This window comes from Varanus komodoensis, unplaced genomic scaffold (assembly GCF_004798865.1).
Source record: "Varanus komodoensis strain SLA01 unplaced genomic scaffold, ASM479886v1 scaffold88, whole genome shotgun sequence".
In the NCBI taxonomy this organism is placed as follows: domain Eukaryota; kingdom Metazoa; phylum Chordata; class Lepidosauria; order Squamata; family Varanidae; genus Varanus; species Varanus komodoensis.
In genome coordinates, this window is record NW_025336576.1 from 2,201,842 (window position 1) to 2,212,711 (window position 10,870).

The 10,870-nt window shown below is 55.8% G+C and overlaps 1 protein-coding gene across 3 annotated transcripts in view; it reads left to right on the forward strand.

Moving 5' to 3' along the window:
• Positions 1-8,517, forward strand: part of LOC123016807 (PH and SEC7 domain-containing protein 2-like) — a 25,229-nt gene extending 16,712 nt beyond the window's left edge. For all 3 annotated transcript variants that reach the window (XM_044417432.1, XM_044417434.1, XM_044417433.1), the window contains 9 exons: positions 946-1,004; positions 1,346-1,435; positions 2,982-3,025; positions 4,453-4,628; positions 4,886-4,956; positions 5,476-5,621; positions 6,924-7,068; positions 7,270-7,413; positions 7,880-8,517. In XM_044417432.1, the coding sequence (XP_044273367.1) occupies positions 946-1,004; positions 1,346-1,435; positions 2,982-3,025; positions 4,453-4,628; positions 4,886-4,956; positions 5,476-5,621; positions 6,924-7,068; positions 7,270-7,413; positions 7,880-8,125 (1,121 nt within the window). In that variant the 3' untranslated portion in view covers positions 8,126-8,517. The remainder of the gene's footprint in view (positions 1-945; positions 1,005-1,345; positions 1,436-2,981; positions 3,026-4,452; positions 4,629-4,885; positions 4,957-5,475; positions 5,622-6,923; positions 7,069-7,269; positions 7,414-7,879) is intronic.
• Positions 8,518-10,870: the final 2,353 nt, after the last annotated feature.

Below are 10,870 nucleotides of genomic sequence, written 5' to 3' on the forward strand. Positions count from 1 at the left end.
TGGGCAGCTTTTTTCATTAATTATTTTATTGCATGATAGAAAACTCAGGCCATTAAAAGAAAGAGTAAAACTGAAACAGTAAGGTTTGTGGTAATAATTACATATATCTATTATATGTAAATATATAATATTTATAATATATTTAAAATATATATAAATATTATATATCTCTTTCTGTTAGTATATAACAGAAAATACTGCTGTTGTGAAATAATTATGCGTAGACTTCAACAAAAACACCCCAAGTTTCCATGTATTTCTCCATTTGTAAATCACACCTAAAGGCTACCTGTTCAAAAACTGAAAGTGTCATTGAATCCTCCACACCTTGTGCTACTGCTGTGTGGTTGTTGTCCCGGCTTGACTGCCTGCTGACAGAGTCCAAGCGCCATGGCTCTGCAATGCCCTCGGACATGAAAGGCCCCCAGCCATCCTGGGACTGAAGGACTGCCAGCACTGCCCACCCAGAGGCATTGCGCACACATCCCAGCTTCCCCCCGCGCCCTTTGCTGCATTCTTTTTCGATATATAAAATGACAGAAATGACAGAACAAATGTTTTCACTCCCAGCTTATTGGAGGAGCCCACATGAAAGAGATCGATTTTGTTTATAATCCTGCGCAAAATACTGTGCTTTCTCCAGGATGGATCATGACAAGCAGTGGAAAGACAGCTGTGGCTGTTGGGCAGTATTAAAATGTAATCATAGAAACCAAGCGAGCAGAAGGGGTCTCCCAGGCCATCTAGTCTGACCCCCGGCGCCACCCGGCTCCACCTATGGCATGCCCACCCTCAATGCATCATGGGGTGGAAGGCTGGCAGAGCCGTGTTCTCCTCTTGGGTGCCCCCCGCCCTGCCTGCTGCTCCTGGACAAGGCCCCTGCTGCCACTCAGCAGGGGAAGAGCCCCCCTCTCCAGCAACCTTGTCCTTCTGCCCCCTCTGCAGATGCCGTGCACACCCTGACCTGTGCCATCATGCTGCTCAACACAGACCTGCATGGGCAGGTAAGGCCATGTCGGGGGCACTGCACAGAGAGCCTGGCACAGAGCCTTATAGTGAGAGGTTCAGCCTGTGGGGTTGGGGGAAGGACGGGGTGGTGAAGGCAGGAGTTTCCTTGGAGAAGATGCCTGCTTACAGAGACGCAGCAGAGGAGGGGGTTGGGGATTGTCAGGCGCTTTTCTGCCCGAGAATCCCAGGTCTTAGTCTGCATATGGGGAAGGCAAGATGTGCAACGGAGGCTTGTTTGCATAGAATGAGATGGATGTACCAGTGCCCGTAGTCTGATCCCCCCCCCTCCCTGGCTCCACATGGTGTCTCCCTTCCTGTCCTCTGCTTGCGGACGCAGAATATTGGCCGGAGCATGACCTGTCAGGACTTCCTGGCCAACCTCGATGGCCTGAACGATGGCAAGAACTTCCCCAAGGAGCTCTTGAAGGTATGTGCCCCTCTGTCCGTAGGCCTTCCCCACAGGTGTAGGCCCGGCATGTGCGCTGACGTGTGTGGCGTAGTGTCCAGGCCCCTCATTCTGCTGGAAGTGCTTGACGGGCACCTGCAGTTCGGCGGGGCGGCTGAGGGCGCCGATGCCTAGCTCTCCAGACAGGAAAGGTGAGGTGTGGGTGGCAAGTCCAGCGTTTGGTGAGAAGTGCCGCACGGCACGCTTCCCCTCCATCTGTCGTCTTCTGCTGCAGGGCAGGAACAGGTGCGGCACCCAGCACCGTGCTTAGCGTGAGGTCTGTGGCAGTGACAGATTGCCCGATTTGGGGATACTAGAATTCCAGCCTGCGAGGCAGTGCACTTCCCCCTCCCCACTCCATGTGTCCTTCCAGAAGGGGTGGCCGTGCCATGCCGTCTGGGCCAGCTTCTCTTCTGTGAATGCCCGGGCACAGCTCTGCCACCTCCTACGAGAATGAGATGCCACCAGGCAGCTGCTCTGTGGGAAAGCTGCCACCTGCCAGTAGGGGAGAGCTCAGAATGAGCGGCTCCCTCAGCCCAGGGTGGCCGTTCCGCACCTTCCCCTCCCTGCGCAAGGTTGCAGGTTTATCATTCAGGAATGCTGATTGTGTGGTGTTTTGCACATCTGTGTTTCACTGTTCAGGAAATCAGAGGCTTGCTGTCTTGGTCTCACAGCAAAGCCTGGCATGGGGACTTCAGTCTGGCTTAGGCTCAGCGGCCTGCCCAGCTCTTGACCAGAAGCTGAGGCTCCCACCCCAGGCCATCCTGCCCTGGCCTCTTCTCAAAGATGGTCAGTGCTTGGGAACTGGATGCACTCTGCATGGCACTTGGGGCTCTTGGCCTGTTCCTGACCCCTCGTTGCACTGATGGCTCTTCCAGAGTTTTCTTACGGAATTCCCCTATGTGAGCATCCTGGCCCTCTAGCCATCTGGAAGGAGCAGTTGTTAAACCCTCCTCTGTGCCCTTTAATCTGGAAACTTTCAAGTAGTTTCTTGCAACCACGAGGGGTGGATTTTTCTTTTAGAAGAGAAAATTTTACTCCACTTAGCCAGTGGCCAACAGGGGTAGTGCTCACCTCCATTTCCGAGGCTGTGAGCCAGCGCTGTCCAAAGACGATCCCATGGTCGTGTGGCTGGCATGATGTCATAGTGCACTGGTACCTTCTCACCAAGGTGGTACCGATTTATCTACACACACTACAGACTTTTGAACTGCTAGGTTGGCCAGGTGAACAAAGGAATTTCACTCCGTCTGGCGGAGGCTGGGCTTGAACCGCTGGAGTGCAAGCCATTTCTGGCCGACAGTTCCCGCATAATGAGCTGCTGCACCTCTGCTTCCCCAAAAGGAAAGTGAAGGTTGTCCAAAAAAAGGGTGGGGGATGTTTTGTCCTGGAAGCAGAAAAAGCTGGACATGGTGGGTCAGGGATGCTTTGGAGAGGGGCACCCAGGTGGACTGCATGCCTTTTGGGGGGGGTGTTGCCTGTGGGGGAGTGGTGGTCTAACATACCGGCTCTTCTGTGGTGTCTCCAGGCGCTGTATTACTCAATCCGCCACAAGAAACTGGAATGGGCTGAGTAAGTACCAGCAACGTGTGGGGAACTTCCCTGGGGAGCAAACAGGAGGAGGCCCACAGCCGAGGGAGGAGGCTCTCCGAGATGAGCTGCTGTGATGCCTTGGGCGAGCTCAGCCGCATCGCCTGGCTCAGGCATTTGAGATACGAGGCACAGAGCGGGGAGGCTGCCTGGCTGCCGCACCATTGGCCCCCATCGGTTCCCACATGGAGGGCGCCATGTCCCAGGTGGCATGCAGGTCGCAGCGTGCTGCCCCCGGAAAGTGGAGAGATCATTCCAAGATTCTAAGTGGCACTGCACGTTCCAAGAGGGAGGAGGAGTGCTAGTCCACCGGGGCCTCCATCGTCCCAGGGATGTGAGACGCATGGTCCCCAGGCAGAAATGAACGCTCCCTGTGGAGGAGGCCTGTGGGCTTCTGCAGGGGCTGCTGGGCGTAGGGAGTCTTTCGCACGGAAGCTGGAAGTTCTCCTCCTGCGTCAGCATCCCACCAAAGCGACCTCGAACTGGTATTGAGGGGGTGGGGGCAGGTTTCTGGACTGCAGGCGCTGGTGTCTGGGTGGGAGCCTGCTGTGGGGTACCAGCCAAGGTGCTGGAAAGGAGTTCAGCTGCCATTTCTCCCTTCAGCTCCCTTTCCCTGCAGTTTCTACAGCCAGGCACAGACCTCCTCCTCCCTGTGTTCTCATTCTCCCTTGCTCACGCCCCCCACAGGTTCCACACACAGTTGATGCATGGAGGTGCATGCGTGTGCCAAGTACCTGCGCAACGCATATGCACATGCTTACAGAGTGCACAAAATGTGGCAGCCAAATTGAACTATGAGAATCTATGACTGGCCCAAAGTCACCAGTTAGCTCCACAGCTGAGTGGGAACTGGAGTCAAGATCTTCGGGATCCAAGTCTTGTGCTTCATGACTATTTGCTTCCATGACTACTCAAAGGCCCAGGGGATCAGGAAGAATCAGAAAAATTGCTGCACCCAGAAATGATTCTTTGTGGCATGCTTATTTATTTATTTAACTTCTTATTGCCCAACAGCCAGAGCTCTCTAGTTGGATTCATCTGCGATTCTTCCATATGTGTGTGGGGAGAGCCTGGCGGATGCTGGGGACAGAGCATTGGAGCTGCTGCTCTAGAGCAACCGTCCCGTCCCCCTGGGATGACCTGCCCAGTCAGGTCCATGGCAGCGCTGGCCGCAGCAGCAGCTGACTGGAGCCAGTGCTGAGGCCCTTCCACCCTCTGCAGGGGCTTGGGATCTTGGCATTGATTGTAGCAAGGATTTAAAATGGATTGTATTAGCAGAAGCGTTAGCTTTTTGGAAAAGATTCCAGTGCTGAATCCCTGCAACTTGGTAGCCAGCTCAGAGTGCTGTTTTCTTGTCTAAAGTGGTTTTTGGGTTAGGCCTGTGCAGCGCCTCTCTCTCCCTGCTGCAGGGATGATGAAGAGCCGGCGAGTGGCAAGATGCTGCAGCCCTCTGCATCCAGTGGCAGCTTGTCCAGCCAGAAGAAAACCAACCCTTTCCTGAGCCTGCTGCATGACCCCGATGCGCAAGTGTATCGGCAGGGCCCCCTCACTCGCAAGGTGCATGCTGAGGCTGATGGCAAAAAGAGTGAGTGGCAGCCCCCAGCTGTCTGGCATGCACAACGGGGGTGGCCTTGTTCTGGGCCCCTGAGGGGCTGTGCCAGTGGCCTGGGTGCGGGGAGGGGAACATCTGGTCCCCTTGCAGCCTGGTTCCCTGGCAGGAAGTGCTGGGTACCTATGATTACACTGGCCTCGGGCTCCCGTGCCAAGGTCCAAACTCCCTCGGTGGCAAGCGGGCAAAGTCTTCTGCAGGGCCAGCCTCTGACCTGGCTGCCTCCCTTGCAGCACCCTGGGGCAGGAGAAGCTGGAAGATGTTCCACACGGTTCTCAAGGGGATGGTGCTCTACTTCTTCAAGGTAACAGAGGGTTACCCATGGGTGGGCCCTTCGGATCCCTAGGGTGTCTCCGCTGAGGGGGCTCCCACCATTCCAGGGCCAGAGCCTCAGGGATCCCAGCAGAGCCAGAAGTGGGGTGTGCAGAGGAAGGGCGGAAGTGGGTATGCCACCCAGGGCAGTGTGTGGGTGTTGCTGGCCTCTGTCTCCTGGCTGCCTCCTCAGAAGGGCAAAGGCCCCCAGACACCGGTGCCGTGCCTGCCCCTGCTGCTGCCCCAGCTTCCTCCATTCTTCTTGGTTCTGTCAGGCTTGAACCCTAAGAAAGCCACTCTGGGACATTTCTCCCACCACTGATCAAGTGGGAAAGTGCTGGCCTTCCCCAGGGTCCCCGGGCACAGTGCCCCTCCTGTGGGGACAGACTGTGGTCCCAGCTTTTCTGCTTGGCCGAGGACTGAGCTGAGGGCATGGTACTTGTGGCCTACCTCTGCAACTGACTGCAGCAGCTCTGGGCCTGTTGCCTTCAGTCTGCATCTGTCTCCATAGGATGAGAGCCAGTTGGACGCCTTGAGCTCGGAGGAGCCCATTGGGGTGCATCATGCCCTGGCGGAGAAGGCCTGTCAATACACCAAGCGGCCGCATGTCTTCCGGCTTCAAACAGCAGATTGGCGCGTCTTCCTCTTCCAAGCCCCGTGAGTACCGCAGAGTTCCTTCCTCCCATGAATTCTGGGCATGGCCCATTCTTCCCAGGTGGGCTCCCAGCTGCCACCATCTCAGGCAACAAAGAAGCCAGCTCTGGGCCAAGGGGTGACAGCTCTGTCCAGCTCTGGCATCTCCGGTCAAGACTTCCTCCTAACTAGGGCTGGCCAAGACAAACCCTTTCAGAATCCGCCCCTCTAAAATTTGTGGACTCCCCCCATGTCTGGACTGTTCCTGCAAAGCACACCAAGCCAAGCAGAAGCCTGTGAACACTCATGGACTGCTGTTTTCGCAATCAGCAGCCTTCCCCAGGAGCCATTCCCAGGGGCCAACCCTCTTCTCCACTCGCTACTGCTGGAAAAATGGAACGGCTTGCACAGCACATGGATCAATTCCTTGGGAGCACCCCATGAACCCCGGGTGCACTCACCAGGCACTGGGCCATGGAAAAGTGGACTGGAGTCTGGGAAGCTGAAACTTGGGAATCCGGCAGCTTTTCCATCCCAAATGGACTCCTTGCATGCCCATATTTCTAGCTGTGCTGAGGGTTCCTTGTCTAGTCTGGTCACAGCCTCAGTTTTCCAGGCAAAACAAATTTCATGAGTTTTTTATTTGATTAATGAAACTGAAAACATGGACTTATGTAGGAACCATAGAGAAGTATAGAGAGTTACATTTAACCACTAGCCTTCATGATCCAGCTAGTTCATTTTATGTAGAGGCATGGCTGAGAATCGGACCTCTGTCCTTCTGGCAAATTGGCATTCTTATATTGCAACTTAAATATGCAGCCCGGTCCATCCTTCCCAGCAACCTGGGTTCCAGCTGCTGCTCTCATTTTTCATACTGGCTCGGTGGTACATTCTTCCCTTGGCTGGGGTGGGAAGCCCAGTTCTATTAGGTTGGAATCCAGTTGTGCCCACTGCAACAGGCTTCCGGGATTTTGTTGGAAGTAGAACTTATCTTATATGGCAACTATGAAAGCACTTCTAAATTGCAATTTGAAATGAAATGAACCTTAATTATGGGCATCTAGTGTTGCCTCCTGGATCCAAAATGGCCACACAGAAACTTTCACAGGTTGGTGCTGCAGGCCAGCTCTTCCATAGATCCAGCGCTTCTGCTAAATCTTCCTCAGAAGCTGTTGGACTGAATGTCCAACCAGTGAGGAGCTGCCAGTGAGGCGCACGGGCACTGCTGCAAGAGGGGCTTTGGGGGCTTTGGAAGTACAAATGGGGCCAAGCCAGCCTTTTGGTGCTGTGCGACTGACCTTGCTGCACCCTCCCTTTCCCCAGCACCTCGGAGGAAATGAGCTCGTGGATTTCCCGTATCAACCTTGTGGCTGCCATGTTCTCCTCTCCACCCTTCCCAGCAGCTGTCAGCTCCCAGCGGAGATTCATCCGGCCAGTCCTCCCGACGGCACCATGCAGGCACTCTCTAGTGAGTGGGGCACCACAGGAGGGCTTCTCGGGCTGCTCAGTAGCTGCATCGGTACTCATGTCCGAATAAAATGGTGGGAGGAGTAAGGATGGGCAGGAGCTGGCTGGCCGAGGCTTTCTGACCATGGCCTTCAGCTTGGGCCCAGGCATGTCAGGCTCCGAGTGCTGAAAATGGCACAGAGAGCTTGCTTCCTTGTTGCAGGAGGACCAGCACCTGGCTCACGAGAACCGTGTGGACAAGGTATCAGATGAGCTCCTGGAGCATCAGAGAAATCTCCCAGACAAGCGTGGCCGCAGCCGGGACCTGGAGGAGTATCAGCTCAAGAAAGAGTACTTGCTTTATGAGGTGCGTAAGTGGGATGTCTCCTCTTTCTCTCCCCGCCTTGTAGCAGCAAAGCTACATGAATTTTGCTTTTTGGGATGGGGACCGGAGTGGGAAGAGACTGTCTACGGAAGTGAACTAGCCCTTCTTTCCCCACAGTAGAGGAGGGGGATATATGGGACCTCCCACTCAGTTCGCAAGGCTTCATCCAGGAGCGGCTGCCTGATCCCTGTGTGCTGCTATTCCCCACCTCAGCACCATCTTCCGCAGGGCCTCTGTGCCCCCCTGCGCAAATCTGCCACAAAGCCTTTGAGTATGCGGTGGCGAATATGTGCATTTATACTCCCAAATATAAATCATGGGTCTTTCTTGCATCTCTCTTGGGATGAAAGAGAACGATGGGGAGAATGAAACCTCCCGCACCCCCTGGCTGAGCCCCGCACTCCGCTGCTCCAGCAGCAGCCATCACCTCTCCTTTGGTCTTGTGCAGAAGCGCCGGTACGAGACTTACGTGAGGCTCCTGGAGGTGAAGATCAGCAGCGCCACAGAGGACCTGGACCAATGGGAAGCGCAGCTGGGAGAAGCTGCAGAGAGCTGCCCCGGCCTGCAGAAGTCTCACTCCAGCCCCTCCCTGAACGTGGAGGGCCTGCCTGCTGGTGTCAAGGTGAAACGGAACATCTCTGAGCGCAGGACAGTTCGCAAAATCATCCCCAGGCGCAACAAGCACCTGCTGTGACCACCCGCAGCACTTCCTCCTCGGGACCCTCAACCCACCCTCTCTGGGCTGGCGGGCAGTGAATGCTGCTCTTCTGAGAGGTGGAACTTTGGCACTTGCAGTGCGTGGACACCAGGTGTCGCCACATTCCAGGGAACAGGCTCTAGAGCTGCTGGTGGGAGGATAGCCCTTCTTGATCCAACTGCAGAGGCCAGATGTCACAACTGGACTGTGTATGTACGGGACTTCCCATGCTTTTGCAGCACTGGGCCTTAGCCGGATTAGCCTCCAGTTCCGAGACTCAGGGAAAGCGTCTGGCACTGGGTTCAGTCTCTCCCAGCCTTCCGATTGCTAGTCTTTGCAATTGTAGCTGGCATCTTTGTGCAATAAATGGAGATCAGGCTTGGACTGCATGTGGGGCTGCTGACAGTCCCTCTGGCTGTGCACGGAGGTGTAGATGGCCCAACTCCTGGGGCTCTGAGTCTGCAGAGCCATCCAGCCTGGCAGCAGACTCCCACAAGGGGCTTCCTTGGTGCATCTGCTTCCCCCAGAAGGGAGCAACAGAGGAGAGGGAGAGGGCAGGGAATACAGGGGGGTCACAGACACCGGACAGGGCCGGGGCGGAGCGCATTAGCCACCTTTTGGTGGTGAGGCTTCAAAGAGGCAGCAGGCACCATGAGGTAGTGCCCAGCTGCCTGGGCAGACAGCCCAGAGGCCCACCTTCCCTCCTGCCCCGGTCACTGAGTTTACTCCTGCTTCCACTCAGCTGCCTTGCAGAGGCCGAGCTGTGCAGCTGGCCGAGGGGCAGAAGGCTGTGTGTGGCCCGGCGAGGCAGACCTCCGGCTTTGTTGGCTCAGGCGCCTCCTGCAAAGGGGTTCTGTGGAGGCCTGGGCAGATTTGCTGCAAACAGAATCCTCACTGGAGGCCCCTGTGCAGAACAGGCTCGGGCATGGGGCTGGGCGGCACAGTCTGTGGGGCTACAGCTTGCGAGAAGGCAGCAGGGCTGGCAATCTCGGTGTGCTGCCACCAGGAATCGAAGGGGGCCTTGGGATAGGATGGGGCTTGTGCCCCTGGCCGGGGCAGCTGCGGCTAGTGCGAACAAGCAGAAGCTGCGACAGCCCCGGGGGTAATGCATGAGGATGTTTGGCCGGGCATTTTGCGTGAGTGCAGAGGAGAGGCCTCCTTGCGGACTGAAGCAGGCATGGTCAGGGCCAGTTCCAGAGGGAAGGGTCTCCACGGGCTGCTGCAAGGACCAGAGCTGCTCTGCCCACCGGCTACGGATGCAGCCGGCGAAAGGAGGATGGGGCAGCGACCCTTCAAATTGCCACATCTGCAGAGCCCGCCTTTTATTTTCTGCACCACGAAATTTTATCGCCTGCTCCCGCTCCCGCTCCCGCCTGCTGCTCGTGCGCGCGCGCGCGGAGGAGCGCCCCCCCCCCCCCCCGCTGTGCGTTGGCGGCGGCGCGGATATTGCCCGGGACGCCGGCGGGGGAGCGCAGGGGCGCACTCCCTTCTCTGGGAAGCCGCCCGCGGGCGCCTTTGCAGGCTGGCCAAGCTGCCCCCCCACCCCCATGATGGACGCGCCCGGCTTTGGCCCGCAGCTCTGCCCGCCCGCTCGCCGGTCTCGGGGCGAGCCTCGGGGGCGAACGCGCCGGGCAGCGCAAACAGCTGCAGCGCCTCCAGACGTGGCGCCTCTGGCCGCGGTGCTTCCAGGGAAGCTTCCGGTCGTCCCTCCGTCATGTAGGCATGGCTGGCTTCGCGGGACTTGCTGGGCTTGGCTGGTGCTGTCCCCAGATGACCCGAGCCTGGGGTTTGGAGCCAGAGGTTTGAGAATAAAATGTAGCAGAGCAGAAAAACGGGCGAGTTCGAGCAGCAGCCGCGTCTAAAATGGACCGAATTTTCTGCTTTTCTCTTCAAGCCCACCTGTTTCCTTCTTTATGAGCTGGACTTTGCTAAACCTTGGTCAGGCTTTTGCTAACCCGCACAAGCATCGCCAGATCAGCCTAACTAGACCTACGGGGTGCTGCATCTCCTTAATTGAGGAAGGAAACAGGATACACTTCAAAATGTGGAATATCCAGACCGGCTGCCCTTGACTTTTATTCCACGTGTTTTCTGGAACCTTTGCTTGGTCTCCAAACCCATGTGGACCTTTGAACTGCTTGATGAGGCTGCTGCCCTGAGGAGAAGAAAGCGATGACTGGGACCTGAGATGGCTGCAGGAGTTTGGGGACCAACCAGCACAGCATCGTGGCCAGAGAAATCAGGCAAAACAGGTCCCCTTTGCTGCTTTTGTCCTGTAAGGGCAGCAGAGAATATGCTGGTCTCCACTGCTAGGGAGTTCCAGGCTCTCCCATGGCCTGGAATGCCCTTTCAGGGATCACAGGACTGCAGCTTCCTAATACTTCTAAGACCCACTTTGCATATTTGCTAGCCTTTCTTCATTCACTGCTGGCCACTGCTAATTAGGACTACTGTTTCATCTTCCCAGGGAGTCTTCCCACCAGGGCTGTGGAGTCAGTACTTAAAACCTTCTATTCCAGCTCCTCAATTTATGGTACCTTTGACTCTGACTCCTTTATTTATATATCAATATAGGAATACACTAATGATTTTTTTATTGATCAAATGCACTCAACCTACAAGGCATTTCACACAGTCCACAAGGGCTTTTTCACAATCATCTTCTCTAATACATTGGCACACATAATATTTCCCATCTGTTGTTCTTGGAAAGTGTTCAAAACAACCAACTTCACTGACACT